Source organism: Bubalus kerabau, chromosome 2, assembly GCF_029407905.1.
Source record: "Bubalus kerabau isolate K-KA32 ecotype Philippines breed swamp buffalo chromosome 2, PCC_UOA_SB_1v2, whole genome shotgun sequence".
Taxonomy (NCBI): Eukaryota; Metazoa; Chordata; class Mammalia; order Artiodactyla; family Bovidae; genus Bubalus; species Bubalus kerabau.
The window spans coordinates 181,692,991-181,711,003 of record NC_073625.1 but is presented as its reverse complement, the minus strand read 5'-3'; the positions used below and the strand labels follow the sequence as shown (position 1 = coordinate 181,711,003).

At 50.7% G+C, this 18,013-nt stretch overlaps 1 protein-coding gene across 1 annotated transcript in view; it reads right to left on the bottom strand.

Annotated features, from left to right (window-relative positions):
- SLCO2A1 (solute carrier organic anion transporter family member 2A1) overlaps positions 1–18,013 on the bottom strand; it is a 90,583-nt gene that overhangs the window by 15,049 nt on the left and 57,521 nt on the right. The window contains exons 4-8 of the mRNA XM_055569648.1: positions 6,616–6,843; positions 5,483–5,581; positions 3,539–3,675; positions 1,288–1,366; positions 631–795 (exon numbers count right to left, since the gene is read on the bottom strand). Coding sequence (XP_055425623.1) covers positions 631–795; positions 1,288–1,366; positions 3,539–3,675; positions 5,483–5,581; positions 6,616–6,843 — 708 coding nt within the window. The remainder of the gene's footprint in view (positions 1–630; positions 796–1,287; positions 1,367–3,538; positions 3,676–5,482; positions 5,582–6,615; positions 6,844–18,013) is intronic.

The following is an 18,013-nucleotide window of genomic DNA, read 5'->3' as shown; positions in this document are numbered from 1 at the left end:
GGTCATGCCCTGACCACCCTGCCACATCCACATGGTCAAGTTCACCAGTGAATTGGCCCCCATTATTCCCTTGGGTACTTGATGGGACTGCATCAGTATTTTGCAACCTCAGCTGCCAAAAACACAGGTGCTGGATGCTGGCACCCTCTGCCAGAGATTCTGCTTTCACTGCTCGAAGGTGGGGCCTGGGCATCTGTATTTCTTAAAGCTCTCCTGGGGAGCCTAAAGTATAGGGGCTTGAGAATCACTGGGCCCCACAGTCCTTATCCAGGTGAATGTCTTCAAGCCCTTGGAGAAGAAAAACACCCAGCAGCATCTTGCCTAGCCCCCAGCTCAATCTGTGCTCTTTCCTCTCTTGTCCTTGATGATGTCAGAGCCTCTGGGAGACAGTCAGGCTTTCAGCCCCTCTGACAGGGAGGAAGCAGCCCCCAACCTCCACCCACTCCTGCCCAGAATTATAGGGGCCCAAGAAAGCTGCCAAGAACATTCTGGATTGCCAACCAGGAAAAATGTCCTTAAAATCCTTTCTCCTGGGCAAGAACCCGCTGGCTCCTGCCCTTATCCGGTCTGGTGGCGCACCTCCCTGGATGAACGGGGGAAGGCCCGGCTGCGGCAGCCCTGGGGACTCACCGATGAGGAAGTTGGCATAGGCTGCGGAGGCGCCGTACTGCTTCTCCAGGAACTTGTTGAGGAAGGTAGAAAGGCCGGCGATGACGGAGGAAAAGGTGCACTGGGCCAGGACCACCAGCATGAAGAGTGGGTTCATCAGGAGCCTCAGGAAGATGCGGGGGAATCCTGTGGACAGACTGCTGTCAGGGCTGCACCTCCAGGCAGTGGTCACTGGGCTCCGTAAGCCTGACCTCTGCCCTTCCTGCCCCCCCGGCAGCTCCCCTCTCTTCCTCCGGACAGAAACCCAGGCCCCAAGCTGCTCAGTGGCCAGCTGGGGGCACAGAGCCACTCAGGATCCACTCAACATGCTCATGGGCTAAATAAAATGAGGACGGGCCTGGAAGAAATCAGGTGGCGGGTGATTACACAGGACAGCCGCATCCATGTGAAGGGAAGAGAGAGGAGAACGTGGGCCAGACCATGAGGGCGGGGCTGCCTCTGCCTGATTTTGGGTCTCCTGCTCTCTGCAAAGCAGCAGTCGGCAGAACCTCTCATGAAGGGATGGGCCAGTGTTGCTCTTACTGCCCCTCACCACACCCAATCCCACATGGGCCAGGTGACCCTAGACCACCCCCACCCCAAACCAGCCCACCCAGGACTGCCAGGTCACTCAGTTACTTTTAATGAAATCCACCAGGGATCTTCTTGACTTGGCCTCTTCCATCTTCCTTGCTTCATCCACCATGGGATGAGTCCTCTGAAGGCAGCAAAGGGGGTGAGTGTTAATGGCATCCTTGAATGTTAACAGGTTCCTTACAGCCATCTTTCCCAGGCCCTTGATCCTTCTGGTCTTAGTGGCTCATGGCAGGGTGGTGCTCAGCCACCCTGGTAGTGTGTAGAAGGGTGTCCAAAGCAGTCACCACATGCATGTCAGTGAGCCTGGTGCTTTGGCCACTGGCCAGAATGCATCCACGCTAGGGCCTCCCAGATATGATTTCATATCTGTGCATATTATTTCATATCTAACTGTTGGCTGATGCCAAGAGGCATGAGTGAACATCAGCCTTTGTCTGTCTGTCATGACTACACTTCTTCCTTGTCCTCAGGTTCCAGGAGCTATGGGCCTCTGGGACACTCTGGTCTATAATGACCTCTGTTCCTAGTTCTCTCTTTCAGTCTCCTCTGTGGAGTCCCTTCATTCTGGGCCCAAAGTTGGATCCTGTCCAAGGCTCTGACCTGCCTCTTAGCCTGCACTTTCTGTGCAAACCCTCTCAGTGAACTCGCCTTCCACTTCTGAACTTGTCAGCTGCAGCCGGAGGCCCAGCTCTGAACCACTAAACAGATGCAAGGCCCCCGAGCTCAGACACTGTTGGGATCCCCCTGCAGACTCATCACCAGGTGCAGGCGCTCCCACTTATGTCATGCTTCCTCCATGGTGGGCCCCGTGCCCAGCATTCTGCATACACTGTCCCATTCCTCACATCCTCCTCCTGAGATAGGTGCTCTTATCTCCAGTACTTTTGTATTTATTTTTATTTACTTATTCAGCTCTGCCAGGTCTTAGTTGCGGCATGTTGAATCTTAGTTCCTAGACCAGGAATCATTGAGAGCACAGATTCTTAACCATGGGACCACCAGAGAAGTCTCTATCGCCAGTACTTTAAAGTAGATGAAACTTAGGAGCAAGAAAACTTGCCTAGGATCTCTCAGCTAGTTTAGAAGTAGCAGAGCTAGATTCAGACTCAGGTTTGTCCGACTCCAGCATCACGATAATGTACTGCCACACTTTGAAATTCTTCTTCAAGACAAGTTGAGGCCATCTATCCCTGCCCCACCCCCGCCCCGGCCGGGCCTAGATTTCACCCAGTCTCACACACCTTATTGCAGAACGTCCAGCTTAGCCTCTGGCTCTAAGCCTTGGCACAAACTTTAGCTGCTTATGGCTAAGTCCTTCTGAGCAACGCTTCCAAGGACATCTATACTGCCCTGTTTCAGGTGCCTAGCAGCCACGGCCCTGGTCCTCAGCGGTATCATCTCTACACTGGCTTCATCATATCTCCAGCCTTCATTCCTTCCCGACTCCCCAACCACAACCTCATGTAGCTGTCACCCAAGTGGGCTCCAGTCACTTAGAACTTCATGAGATCAGAACAAGTTTCAGATCCTTCAGGCTAATGTCAAGGCCCCCACTCAGACTTCTCCCCACTGTTTTCCAATCTCATCCTTCCCTGATTTTTTTCCCCAATAGATACGACTGGAAGATGCATGCAGGTCAGTCTGCTCAAAGTATGCTCCACTCTCAGCCCAATCTCACACTCTTCAGCACTAGGAATGTCTTTTTTACTCAGTCCTTTAGGATTAGACATGACCAGCCCTATTACATGCAAAAGTCAACTGCTCCAGGTCACATATTCAATTTTTATTGACTCTTAGTTCTTTATCTCACTTTAGATAACTCAGAACTTACCCAGACTATATTTCCTGGAGCCCTCCTAATCCCTGAGATGCTACCATGGTGAGGGAACACTGATTAAATCACATCTTTGGGAAATTCACAAGCACGCTCACCTTTCAAAGCCTCTGAGAAGTCCTGCATCAAGAAACTTGATTAGATTTCACCCAGAATTAACTTACTGAAACTTCTCAGCTTTATTATCTACCCCTCCATACCTCCTGGTGGCTCAGATGGTAAAGAATCTACCTGCAGTGTGGGAGACCCAGGTTTGATCCCTGAGTCAGGAAGATCCCCTGGAGAAGGAAATGGCAAACCACTCCAGTATTCTTGCCTGGAAAATTCCATGGATAGAGGAGCCTGGCAGGCTGTAGTCCATGGGGTCTCAAAAAGTCAGACAGGACTAAATGACTGACACAGTACCTCCTTTTAGGAAACTCTTATAATAGGTAGAATTGTGGGTTCTCAGAAGCTTACCTCCATTTTTGTGGGTATTGCTCGAGGAAAGAAGAAGAAGGGGAAAGAAGTGACAACCAAGCAGGCAGAGGAAATGAGCAGGCCCAACCACCAGGCTCCTATCCATCGGGGGTCTCCAGGGCTCAAGTTAACCGAAGCTGAAGAGAAAGCACAGGACACAAGTATTTGTTGGATGAATGCATGATCTCACTTTACTCATCAAGGGAACTAGCACCTTGGTCAAGACAACATCCTCTCTCTCTTCCCAGAGAACAGAGGCCTGTGGGAGGATCAGCAAGGTTAACCTTGCCCTGCAAGCACCATTTCATTGGCCAGTTTCAAACCCATGCATTCCTGGTTTCCAAACCTGCACTCTTAATAACTGAGTGCTCTGCCTCCCACTTTTGTTAACCCCTAAAGAAGGAGGCCTCGCAATTCTTAGAAACTCAAAAAACCGCCATGAACAGAGTAGGCTCTTGGGTAAGCAGATGCTTTCTCCTGTGCAGTCTCCCATCCACATCCAAGGGTCTGCTGTTGTGTTTCTCTTTGTAAGTAAAGAAGCTACATGGGCATGCAGGGAGGGAGAAGAGGGAGAACACTGTCCTGGGCCCTGCCCCTGGTGGACTGGGAGCTCAGGTGCCAGTCTCTTTGGGTAATGAAGAGCTAGGACCCAGCTCAGGAAGTGCCAATGAAGGGCAAGCATGGCTTGACCCCGAGCAGACAGCTCCTCCAGCTTTGCCCTTTGATTTGAAGTATAGGTGGATGACACTGAGCGGATGACACTGTGGTCTGACAGTCCCAAGGTCAGGAGTCTGTGGTGTCTGGCAGCATGATTGCCCACATTCTTTGTGAGACAGGCAGGCTCTGATCTGAGCGCCGGGCACTGGGGTGGGGATGTTATTTCTGAGGGTCTGGCAGACCTGCCTTCCAGCCACATCAGGCCTGCGGGAATTTACATACTACACACACACTCCCCGTGCATTCCCTGTCTTGACTTTGTCCAGATGGTTTCCTCTACCTGGGAAGGCCTCTGCCACCAGCCACCACCAGCTGTGGAATTTCCACTCACATGGGATGGAGACACGCATGATCTCCCTGGGAGGCCCTCCCTCATCACCTCACGCAGAAGCACTTTTCTGGCCTTGGAAGTGCCAAAGCACTTTGCCTGTCCCTCTGTTATGGTGCTGGCCCTCTCTGCCTTGCAGGAGGCTGAGGGGTGTCGGGCAGGCTTACAACAGCCATATGCCCTTGTCGGATTCTTCCCGGGGTCGCCTCCCTGAATGGTTAACTCAGTACATGTGCTCTTGTCTTTGGATTGTATTTTCTCATCCTGAGATAGAGAGGCTTAATCCATATCGTTTTGTTAATAGCTCGCTTCTGTCAGCCTCAGTATATATCAGCCATTTTTAAACATCACAGCAACTTTATTTCACTATCATTAGCCCCATTTTACAGATGAGGAACTGAGGCATAGGAAGATGAAGGTTTGTGCCCAAGAATTCAGCTAGTAGAGGTGGAACCAGGATTAGACACAGGTTCTCTGCTATCTGTGTCCACATGGTTAAACTCTGTTACACTCTTCTGGGTGGGAGTCATAAGCCATGTGTATATTTCACATACTGCTTCTTGCTTTCCTTTAAAGAAGTCTTCTCAAAATTTTTAAACAATCAAAGCCATCTTAGAATCAAAGAATTATAGAGTTATTTTTAACACCACGACCTCAGAAGGCAGCTGTGATGGCAACACCTGAGGCCCTGCCCAGGTCTCAAGGTTTCCCACTGCAGAAAGTATGTTTTCTTAGGGAAGAAAGTGTGTTTTCTTCAGTGGCAACCCCCACTCCATCATAAAGCCTGGCCCTGGAGAGAGAGGAGGTACATGCTGTCTGCTCTCCACTATCTGAGGCCGGCTGACGACTGCAGGTGGGAGGGAGGGAGTTGGGGCGAGGGAGCCCTGGCACACACTCACCTGTGTCCACCCTGCCATAGTCTACAAAGATCTGCAGCATGACCGAGCCCAGCAGGTACCCGAAAGCTGGTCCAAACACAGCGATGGCAAACAGGATGGCTAGAGAGGGGAGAGAGAAAAGATGCTGAGGGGGCTGAGAGGACTGAGGGTGGCACCCGGGCTCTTTCTCTCACCAAGGGGGTTCCCAGGACGTTCCCCAGTCTGTCCCCTGGCCCTGACAAGTCCACACCTGTAGCATTTCCCACAGACAATGCCAGAGCCACTCGAGACCCTGGAAGGTGCGGAACCCAAGCTGCTTCTCCTCTGGCTAGATGCCAGAGCGATCTGCTTACTGGGAGAGAAGTGGCCTCCTGGGCATTTACGGATGAAGACCCAGGCGTGGGCTGGGGGCAAGGCTCCCTGCAGGTATGATGTAACAGCAGTGGTGGGAGCTGTGGGCCACAGAGCCTCTGGATGTGGCCTGTCTGGTCTGGGCCCTGAGGATGCTCAGTGTGGCTTGTTCTAAGGGAAGAATTTGGTCATCTGCTATCTATTTTGCTATCTATTTTGGGCTTCCCTGGTGGCTCAGACGGTAAAGTGTCTGTCTGCAATGTAGGAGACCTGGGTTTGATCCCTGGGTTGGGAAGATCCCCTGGAGAAGGAAATGGCAGCCCACTCCAGTATTCTTTCCTGGAAAATCCCATGGATGGAGGAGCCTGGTAGGCTACAGTCCATGGGGTTGCAAAGAGTCGGACTCGACTGAGCGATGTCACTTTCACTTCATCTATTTTGCATGTTTTTCTATGAGGCCAACTTGTCCTGTGGGTGGCTCAGAAGACACGTGTGCTGGCCGGTGCCTGGTCTGGAAAGCAGTGGTACTGCTCCTGACCAGTACCTTGACCAGATACTTGACCACGTACTGCTGGTCAAGGAGCTGCCCTGTTCCTGGCCCGGGACCAAGGGGTCATGCAGATCCCCTCGGGGACTCCCACGGCTCCAGCGCACAGAGACCGTGGGCCCCGTCCTGCTGGTGAAAAGCTGCAGCCTGGGCTGGGACTCAAACAAGGTGCGTCAGGTCCCCAGACCTCTGTATGCCTTGGCTGTGCCACGTGAGGACCCGCCCCCACCCCAAGCCCTCTTCAAGCCTGACTCACAGATGTACAGGGGCGAGTTGTTGGGCTCCGAGAAGTCATCCACGTAGGAGATCCCAAATGGCTGGATGGGCACCGTGCCAATGCCTGCCAGTAGCTGGGCGATCACCATCAGGCCCCACATGCTGCTGGTCTCTTTCTGAGAGTCCTGGGGGCTGCCGTGGCACTTGCTGGGGGGCGGGCCCTGCCAGGATTTCTGACAGAGCTCGGTCTGGAGGTGGCTGCTGTTCCCTGAAATGGGAGAGCACACACCCGTCACCGCCACCCTGGTGTCCTGCTGGGGCCTCTAAACCCGGCCTTTCTCCCAGGCCTTCTTGGAGTGGCTCTAGAAACAATGGTGAGAGGAGGGGAGAGGCGGACTCCCTGCTCTAAGGGGACCTAGCCCTCATCGGGTAGGAGAGGCATCTTCCTCTTCTGGGGGACCGTTCTTTCCCCTCTCTGGGTACTGGCAGGGGGGTGGTGTTAGTAACACAAAGCTTCTGCCCTGGAGGCAAGGCCATCCAGCGGGGAAATGGGGAGCCAAGATCCATATCCAGGCCTGTGGGCCTTCAGCGCCCCTGTGGGCAGCCTCAGGCTCAGGCCCCCAAGATGTGTTTTCTCTTTAGCGAGACAGAAGTCATTCTGTACCCCAGAATACGGTGTCGCCTGCAGCCTGGAAGGCTCCCAGGGGTCATGACTCCCAGAATTCTCCCTCTTGGATAAGCCACACATTGGGTCACACTAGGGAGCCTTACTGCCAAAGGCATTGAACGTGCTACCCAGTCTGGCCAAGGATCAAGAATTTGGGATGCTAAAGGGATTTTGACACCCTCTGGTTCAAACTTCCTGTTCCAGATAGGGGCTGAGGCTGCACCCACCAGAGGGGCCAGGCTGCACCTACTGTGAGGGCCCCAGAGGCCCCAGTGTGGCCCGTGGGCACCAGTGCCCATGGCTTTGGGGACCTGGCCAGGCTGGCCTGCTGTTCCCATGCTGCTGTTTCCAATTTGGCCCACGCTAAACAGACAGCACTGCCAGCTCTCCAAGGCTCTGAGGGCTCCTTTCCATGAGATGCCTTCTTTCCCAGCCTTGAAGAGGCCAATGGAAACCACTAACATCCCTGACCCTGCTCCGTGGGGTTCAGTTTCACTCTCATTTGTCCTTTCAGAGAGGACAGAGCTCCGAGCTGGGTGGACCTCAGAGTCCCGTGGAGAGGAACCATGAGGGCCGTGGACAAGATCTGTCCATCCTCCTCGACTCTGCCTGGTGCTGTTGAGCTCAGGGCTGCTCTGGGCGGTGGGGCTGGTGAGGGGTCTGCCCTCCTCATCTCATTTCCCCTCCTTTTCACCAGACACACATGCTTCATCCAGCCAGGCCTCCCCATCTCCCTTCCTCTTCACTGGAGTTTGTGTTGAACACGTGTGAAAACTGCTGGCTTGGGGGTCCCCTCATCAATCAGGGAGGCCCGCTCAGTAAAAGCAAAGGAGGCCAAGATGTCATCTGGTCAAGGTCGTCCAGACCTGATAGTAGCTGCATGCAAGGAAGCTCTGTGTACCCAGGCCAGCGCCCAGCCCCTTTGGTTAGTGTCCCTCCATCCCACCCATTATCCTGCCTTTCAGTGCAGGGTATGGGGTTTGGGTAGAGTGGTCCAACCACAGGGGTAAGTGGGAGACAGACTCTTAGAGGGATGTAGCTTTGCTGACATGGGAAGGAAGCTATAACATCTTGTAGATTCAAAAAATACCTAGTAGTTTGGAGAAGAACATGATCCCTAATTTATAAAACTTATGTGATCTGATTGAATATGCAGAGAAAAACTGGAAGACCATGGCTGTCCCAGGGTGATGGGATTGTGGCATCTTTGCATGCGTGTGTGTTTGCCTCGGTGTACTTTCTAATTTTTCTATAAGGAACACATGATGCTTTTGAAATAAAGCAACAGTGAAAACTTTTCAATTAAAAATATTTTTCATAAAAAGTATATAGCCAAAATTTAACAATTGTTCCCACTTCTTATTTCTTGGTTCCAGAGCCGTTGCCCTGGGCCTGCAGAGGTGTGCTTCACACCAGGGCCAAGTTTCTCTGACACCCATCTTCCCCGAGGCCTCTCCTTGCTGGAGTGCTGGGCTTTTCTCTGACTTACATGCTGTACTGTAGAGACCCAAATTCCAGCACCAGAATTTTAAAACTTTCACTTACTGCACACGCAGACACTGCCAAGGCTGTGACGTACTTTGTGTCCCGCTTAGAGGTTACTGGCCCATCTAAGTGGCTGCTTTGGGGCAGAGCTGGCATTTGAACCCAAGTGTGCCTGATTCAAAGTCCTTAATGAAATCAAGTCTGAAATGGCAGCTCTGAAAAGATCCAACACAGGTTTTGCAGGGATGGTGGAGGCAGGTCTGGGGTGATTCCTCTGCTCCTCCCTAGTTACATTCAAGCACATGAGCCCTCTGATCTCTGTAGGTGGCTGGGAACCTCCTCCCAGAGAGAGGTATCCTGGAAGGGCTGGCTGCTGGGAGTTCTACTGAAATCCGAGACAAAGAGACAAAACAAGCAGAGTATAAAGAGTGAAGAAATTGGTTTTGGTGAAATTAGCCAAACACAGAAAGACAAATACTGTATGATCTCACTATACATGGAATCTAAACTAGTCAAATATATAGAAGCAGGGAGCAGAATGGTGGTTGCCAGGGACCAGGGGAAGGGGAAAGGGGAGGCAATGGTGAAGAGTAAGAAGCTTCAGTTCTGTCAGAGAAGTTCTAGAGATCTGCTAGATGGCATAGTGCCTATAGATAACAATACCACATTGTAGACTCAACATTTACTTACAGGGTAGATCTTAAGTGTTCTTAACACACACACACACAATAATAATTATTATTATTAAAGGAAATTTGGGGACATGATGGATATGCTTTGACGGTGATGACAATTTCATGGGTGTATACTTAAACTCATTAAGTTTTATATATTAATATGTATAGCACTTTACGTTCCATCACATCTCAATAAAGGCATTTTTTAACATGTATAATATCATGTATGAAACGAGTCGCCATTCCAGGTTTGATGCATGATACTGGATGCTTGGGGCTGGTGCACTGGGACGACCCAGAGGGAGGGTATGGGGAGGGGGGAGGGAGGAGGGTTCAGGATGGGGAACACAGGTATACCTGTGGTGGATTCATTTCGATATTTGGCAAAACTAATACAATATTATAAAGTTTAAAAATAAAATAAAATTTAAAAAAAAAGAAGAAAAAAAATAAAAGATATAGTCTACCATAAAAAAAAAATAATAAAGAAAGAAAAATTGATTTTAGCCCTAAGTAGCTGTGTGATCTTAAGCAAGTCTCTGACCCTCTCTGAGCTTCAATTTCCCTTTAGGCAGAGACCATAATGTGGCTAGATAGGGACAGCTCCTGTGGGTCACTAAAGGGCTAGAAGGCAATAGTTCCAGAAGGGAGCAGGCATGAAAAGTCAGACCCGCTGGTCAGTCAGCGTGGCTGATGGCTGTGCTGGCCCCTTGTAGGAAGGCTGGTGTGACCCAGCGGTGCTGAGAGGCCTGACTCTCACTTTAGTCTGGAAGCACAAAACTGTGAAATGTTCCTGCTGAGAAGGAGGAAAGCCCTTCACTGCGCTCAGGAACCCTGTCACCAACACTGCCCCATGTCCAGCTCTCAGAACCAGAGGTGTGGTGCTGGCAGACTCATGCCCACCCCCAGGAGGAGGCCCAGCTGGCCATGGGCAGGCAAGACCCATAGATGTTGGAATGGCTGGACTGGGGGCCTGGGATCTGGGTCCTAGTCCTGAATCTGACTCCCTACATCTGTGACCTTGACTTTGAAAGACCTCAGAGGATTCCAGGGAAGGGGCCACGCACAGAGGTGGGTGGTTGCTGGTGAGCTCACAGCTTACTCTGGGCCCTCAATGTGGCAGCCACTGGGACACCCCAGCTGATGAGCATTTACACAGGTGGGCTGTGCTAGTCTTTAGAAAAAGACCCCACTACCCTTCTCAAGACCATTTGGACAGGTTCAGGAATGAGGCCAGAGCAGGCCCCCTGACCTGGGCCACCTTCTAACCCAACTGGCCAGGTGCAGCTCTGTGGTCACTCAGTCGGCACACACGCCCTGCTCACCTCCTTCTGCCAATTTTGAGCTGAAGCATGTCTAAAGGACTGATAAATAAAAAAGCTGCCACCAAGTTCTCAAATGGGCATTTGTTCTCAGAAGATTCAAACGAATTTCAAGTAGATTTTGTATGAGAAAATGAGCAAAGTTTGGAGTCACTTGCAAATGTGCTTGGCTAAGCTGCCTGTCCCTGTCTAGGTGTGACAAAAGCTCCCTCTCAGTGTTGTCTTATCAGCTATGGGGTGGCAGGACCAGGCCTCCCTTTTGCGCTAGGTGGCAAAGGACCACACTGGGAAAGAGGTGGGAAGCACTGCCCCCTGCTCCCAGTGCAGCCACTGAAGAACCACACCCAGGCCTGTCAGCTTCCATGGACGATGCCTGCCTCACTCTTGGCTGTTCAGTTACTTGGTCAAGCGTGATTGGGGGCAGGTGCTCTGCTGGGATGACTGAGACAAGCCCAGGAGCTGCCATTCCAAAGCCTCTGACTGCTGTGGGACACTCATCATCAAAGAAGCAACCACGATATTGTCAAAATATTGGTCAAATAAAAATCCCATTGAAATACCACTTGCCACCCTTCGAAAAACAGAAAACAAATGCTGGGCACTGCTAGTAAGTATGTAAAATAGCGCAGTCAGTGTGGCAAACAGTATAGTTCTTCAAAAAGTTAAAAATTGAACTACCATATTATCCAGCATTTACACTTTGGGTAAATAGTATTTTATCCAAATACCACTCTGGGTATTTGCCCAAAAGAAATCAAAGCTGGGACTTGAAGAGATATTTGTACACCAATGTTCATAGCAAGATTATCTGCAATAGCCAAAAGGGGGAAATGATGCAAATGTCCATCAACGGATGAATGGATAAACATAATGTGACACACACATACAATGGAATAACACTGAGCCTTACACACCTGCTCCATTGCAAAATGAATGAACCTTGAAGTCAGGCTCACTGAAATGAGCCTGACACAAAACTACAAATATTGCATGATTCCATTTACATGAGGACCCTAGAATAGATAAATTCATAGAGACAGAAAGCAGAATGGTGGTTGCCAGGCAGGGGATGGGAAGGGGAGGAAGAGGGAGTTAGTGTTTAAGGAGTACAGTTTCCGTTGGGAAAGATGCAAACGTTCTGGAGATGGATGGGAAGAATGGTTGTACAATAGCATGAAAGTGTTTAATGCCCTGAACTGGACACATTAAAATGGCAAATTTTATGTTATGTATAGTTTACCACAATAAAAAAATACAGCCTGGTATCCACTGAGTTGGGCTCCCAGGTAGCAGTAGCAATAAAGAACCTACCTACCAATGCAAGAGATGTGGGTTTGATTCCTGGGTCGGGAACATACCCTGGAGGAGGGCACAGCAACCCACTCCAGTATTCTTGCCTGAAGAATCCCAGGGACAGAGGAGCCTCGCAGGCTACAGTCCATGGTCACAAAGAGTCGGACACAACTGGGGTGACTAGCATGCACACTCACATCCACTGAGCTGGAAAGGAAAGTGTACCAGGGAGCATGTGGGGGAGGCGCCAAACCCAGGCTCACTGGGGAGAGGATTTGGGAAGGATTCCTGGAGGACATGGGCTCTGCACTGAGAAGACTCAATGGGAAGAGACAGAAGGGAAGAGCGCAGAGGTTTGGTGGGGTCAGTGTGCAAACACCACTATGGTGAGGCCTGGCCAGCCCTGGAGGGCTACTGTGTCCCGTGAAGGGGCCTGGATTACAACCTAATGAGAACCCAGAGGGTCATGATCAAGAAGGGGAGATTAACCAGTGTTCAAGACCCATGTGGAAATAGCGGAATTGACCCAGCCAAGAGCTACTTGGATAGTAAAACAGGTGAGGCTGCATGCTACGTGAGAGGCAGGCAGGGGTTGCTGGTCCAATCCACGGCTGTGAGCACAGGATTGCTCAGCCCAGGGCGGGTGTGCAGCAGATACACAAGGCCAGGCTGGTTGTATGGGAGCAGGAGCCTGAGAAACAAAGGGCCAGAGAAAAAGTGCTTCTTTTAAGAGTTCTTGTTTTTAATTTTACTGATTCTTATTATTTGACTAAAGTCACATTCATTAGAACATTGTTGCTGGCAAAATTATTTTTCTGTGAGCCATTTAACAGTGATCAAAGCTCATAAAAATGTTGACTGGCTTATTAAGCCTTTACATAGCATGTTGCATGGTGCACCAAGGCCACAAAAATCCTCATGAAATTTTACCTAATGAAGTGTCCAGGAAGCAAAATTCTCTGGGGATCTTTTAACTGTTTTACATTAACTTTTAGAATGTTAGATTACCTGTCAGAAACTGCCTTTATTAAACATGCGCATTTTCAAAAATAATCAATTGGCCCCAGTTAAATCCAAGTCTACTGAGTTCCTCTTGGACCATTCTGCACTCCAAATTGATTCAAGGTCTCCCAACAAACTTTCTTTTCCTTATGCCAGCCCTAAATGGGGCCACCCCACCCTGACCAGGCTCTGACACAGGTGAAAGGGAACGAGAAGTTCCTCCACCTGGGAGCACCACCCTCAGGAAGGGAAGTGGCAGCTGTCTGTCCTGGGGGCAGGGTGTCCTGGACCCAGGTAGAGTAGCATGTGGTGGTGGGTGAGACCACTGCTTCATGACTTATTGTGGAAAAGGTGTTTGCATCAGAGACAGAATGTGGGCCTTCCAAGAGCCCATGCGTGGGCAGAGGGCAGCCATGGCCAGCTCACTCTGGTGAAGACAGTCTTCTACAAGTTAAAAGATTAGGCTCTTCTCTTAAAAAGAAGACAGTGATGGAGTGACAAGACCTTGTATCAGGACCCTTTGGCAGAACTGGGGAGCTCAACTTTCTGCAGCCCATCCACTCCTCCTCACTGGAGCAAATTCAGGAGCTCAGCCCATGTGAAGAAGCAAGAGCAGCCTCTCTTTGTTTTTTGGGCATTTCAGCAAAGGCCAGGCACCTAGTCCTCTCCACTGACTTACAGAACCTCATTGCCCTCCTCCTCCTCAGACCTGCCCAACATCAGATCCTGTGATAAGGTCAGAGAAAAGCCCACCAATTCCAGCCACAGTCTCAGGGGTTGCCTGCCTCCAACTTGAGGGGCCTGGGAAAGGGAAGGAGGGAGGTGTGTTCATTAGATGGCTGTCAGCCTATTTCCCATCTTCCCTGAGGCCCACTTCTGGAAAGCTCAAGCTTATCAGAGCACATTCTTCTTCCCACAAGACACCAGAGATCTAGCTGTGCCAGTTATCACAGGGCTGTGAGATGCTAACTAGAAACAGGCCGGGACCTCTCCCCTCCTTCAGCTACCCCCATATCAGCCCAGCTGCATGCCAGTCAACCCTTTGACTCATCCCACAATTTACATACACAGAATTTCAGCTCTAATTTCTGAACGGCTCCTCCAGTTTGGAAAGAGGGGACGTAGTAGCAGGAAGGGCTACCTTCCTGGAGCAGGACCCACAGAGATGGGTGGATCTGGGCAGACCAAGGTCTGGCCTCTTCACTGTTCAAGGACACACAGTCCAGGTGTGGCCAGGCTGAGGTAGTAGGCTATCAAAGGTCTAAATAAGGATCTCTGCACAAAAATCCAGCACTGAGGCTATGAGAGGATGCTAGAAGGTTTGAGCAACACAGGAAGGCCATGGCAGGAGCAGGCTTTCCTTTGACTAATCTTTCTTGTCATTCTAGTAGAGGAAAGAGAGAATTCTTGCCAGGAAACAGGAGGGCAGCACTTTGAGAGCTACCCATTACCTCCCCACTCAGAAGGGGGCACTGCTGGTGGGTGAGTAGGACCAAAGGAGGAGGAGGTTAGCAAGACCTCAGAAGCAGCCCATAAGAGTACAACAGAAAAAGGCAGTGGTGCTTCCTGAGAGTTTCCTGGAAGCACACCCAATGTGCCAAGCCTCACTGGGCTATCAGCAAGCTCCTGGAACCTCATTCAGAATGTTCCACTCTGAAGGACCTATTTCCTCATCCTCCTAAATTCGGCTACTCAACAGCTCTTCCTGGAACTCTGGCAACACCCACCAGGAGGCCTGGAACAGGCTGTCCAAACTCATGATGGAGATCTCCAAGTCATTTATAAAGTGACCTGTTTGCAAAGCAGAAGTGGCTGGGTTCCTTGTCAATCCATCATGCCCCTGTGACAACACATGTTCTTTTCCAACTAGACTAAGCCTCCCCTTAGACAACAATTCCCATGGGTGTGTGCCTTCTGACTTTCATTTTGGGAATCTAAGAGAAAACATTCTGCACCAGCAGAAACGAACAGAGTTGGGGTTGACAGCCAGAGTCACATGCTTGAGCAGTGCAAGGAATCATATTTTGAAATCAGACAGACCAGGTTCAAATGGGAATTCTCAGAACCTTAGTCTCTTCATCTCTGAAACAGATATAGATACTAACATCGACTTTGTAATAGTCTTATTCAGATTAAAACTAATAACAGTAACAAAACTTGGGATATGGTGATTACACAATAACATCAATTTTCATTCAAAGTTTCAAGCCAGAAACTTTGAGAAATTCAGACAGATGAGACAGATGTCAGAACTCTTGAGACAGGCATTGTTGCCCAGGTTTTTAAGACTTGGGAACTGGGTCCAGAAACCAGAAACAAGTAAGATCAGTGCTGGTCACTAGAAATGAATGGATATAATAAAGGAGTTGGGGCAAGTGGGTTGCTTGCAAGGATTCACATCCATGCAGGGAAAGAGTGAGCTTAGGGGAGTGGAAGAAGAGGGTTCCTTTGCTCTGTTCTCAAGACTGGGTTTCCAAGGCTGAGATTGAGGCTGGACACCCTTTCCCACACAGCTTTCCAGTACTAAAGGGGCCATGCAGAAATGTCTACTTGTACTGAGAAGGCCATATGACCAGTGAGGTCAGTGTGAGAGGGCAAGTCCACTATGCACAGGGTGACGCTGCAGACAAGGGGCGTGCCTCCAGCCTGTCACCCCCGCTCCTGCACACCACCTGCTCCTGAGGAACTGCCATCAGACCAGGGAAAGAGGAATTGCCTGGCTCATCTTGCATCAAAACTGTTTCTTAGTGGATAGGAAGGGAAGAAGACACACCTGAAGGAACAGGAGGGAGGCTCAGAGCCATTTAATTTTAATATTCAAAGAGAATGCGTGCTTAATTTGCACACTCCCAATTGGGAGTGAAGCAGAATTTATTATTCACAGATTTATTAACCGGCTGATGAGGAGCAATTTGAAGGGGAAAAAATGGGATTAGCTGAGCCAACATGAGTTCATCAAGAGCCAGTCATGCCAAACCAACCTCATTTCCTTTGTTAATGGGGCTCCGAGACCGGCAGGAAGCCGTAACACGGTGTTACTTGACTGGAGGAAGCCTTTTGACAAAGCCAGTCATGATATCCTGACTGATATTCAGACCAGATGCAGACGCGTGGCTGAGCGTCCTCTGGGGAGAACATCTCAAAGCATGCCTGGTGCAGGCGCGGACAGGCCAAGGTGACCTGGAAGACGGTGGCTCTAGGGTCCATCGTGCAACTCAGCCCTGGGCACGGCTGAGAACAGCTGACATATTTGTGAATGACATGAATGGCCTGAGGCTGGTATCAGTGGTTAATAAGACAGTCCAAAGGTTGAAAATTCAAAATTAAGACCCAAGGTTATGAGGAGGGGCTCCAACCAAAGGGACAGAATCTAAGGGAGTCCGTGGGGGTTGCTTTACCAAAGGGTCACAGCCTGGGCAGCTTACAAACAGCAGAATGGTTTCTCACAGTTCTGGAGGCAGGAAGCCCAAAATCAGGGTGCCAGCATGCTGGGGTTCTGGTGGGAGCTGGACTGCTGACTTCCTGTTGCATCCTCACCGGGCTGAAAGAGCCAGCCAGCTCTCTAGCCTCTTCCACAGAGGCATGGACCCCACCAGGGGGCTCCACCCCCATGAGCTCCCTGCCTCCAAAAATCTGACTGCTCTTGGCTGCTTCCCCCTTTAGATCTCTGAGCCTTACTTACATTACCTGACGGAGGCCAATCCAAGCTCTGGGTCCTGCAGTCCTTTTGTTCCCTTAGAAAAAGAGCAGAAGCTCCTCCCTGTGTCCCCTGGGGGGTCCTCAGAGGAGGCCTCGATGGTTTTTTCAAACCATAGTGTTTTGCAGGACAGGGGCTGGCACCCTACTTCTGTGGGGCCATCCCCCTGACAGTTTTCCTGGGGTGATCACAGCCTCTGGAATAGTAACCAGTCTTCCTTTCCAGTCTGAGTGTGGACTCTCCTCAGAAAACCCACCTCCCTGCCTTGGGTGGGCCCAAGACAGACAGTCCACAACGGGTCCCCGAGAGGCCCTCTTCCCAGAGGAGCCAGGACGCAGGGTGCAGCCTGGCTCACAGGCGTCCCTCCCCTCCCCTCCAGACCCAAGCAGGCCTATACCCCCAGCCTCATTCCTGAGCAAGGGAAGTGATGAACAAGCCTCCAGGGGAGGCAGAGTGATGCTCAGGTCTCTACTGGGGCCTGCACTGGAGACCCAGAAGAACAAGGGATGTGACTCTGCCACACAACAGAGGCAAGCACTCTCCGGTCAGCTGCTGGGGCTATGTCTCAGAGAGGCCCGTTCTCTGTGGCCCCAGCTCTTTTCCCGGCCATCCCCTGACAGGCAACACAGCAGCCTGGTGTTTTCTGTCATGTCTCCACACTCATTTCTTGTCCTTCCTATACTGTGTATTGAAAATGTGTTCCACATCAAGTCTCATTAGCTTCATTGTGCTCATCAGTTCGGGAATATTTTCCTCTCAGTTGACTTAATAACACTCATGTGTTTTGTGACATCCCCCCTTTCCCCTCGTTGTTTTCTCTTCCTTTTCAGGTTAAATAGATCCAACTGGCCAGGCCCACAACACACACACTGACATTTATGTAAGTGTAGGACCCCAACCCCTGCCAGGCTGCTCCCCCACGTCCATCCCTGTCTGCACCTCCACACCCACAAGACCCTCACCCTCTCCACACCTCTGGTACACACCCACACCCCCCCCCCAACATACACACATGCACTTCTTCCCTCATGCACCCACCTCTTCCACGTACAGCCACCTACCACCACAGAGAACAGCCTCCCTCACACACACTCCCATACACCCCCAAAACACACTCCTTCCCCACCACATCCCTCTCACCCCATGGCCAGATGCTGCCCTTTGAACAGCCCTGAGCTCAGCATCCCTGAGCAGTTCCCTCAGTGCAAGGACCCTGCATGGCTCTGGGTTCAGTGCCATGGGTTCTGCTCTGGGGCTGAAGTGAAGTGAAGAAGTGAAGTGAAGGGGCTCAGTCA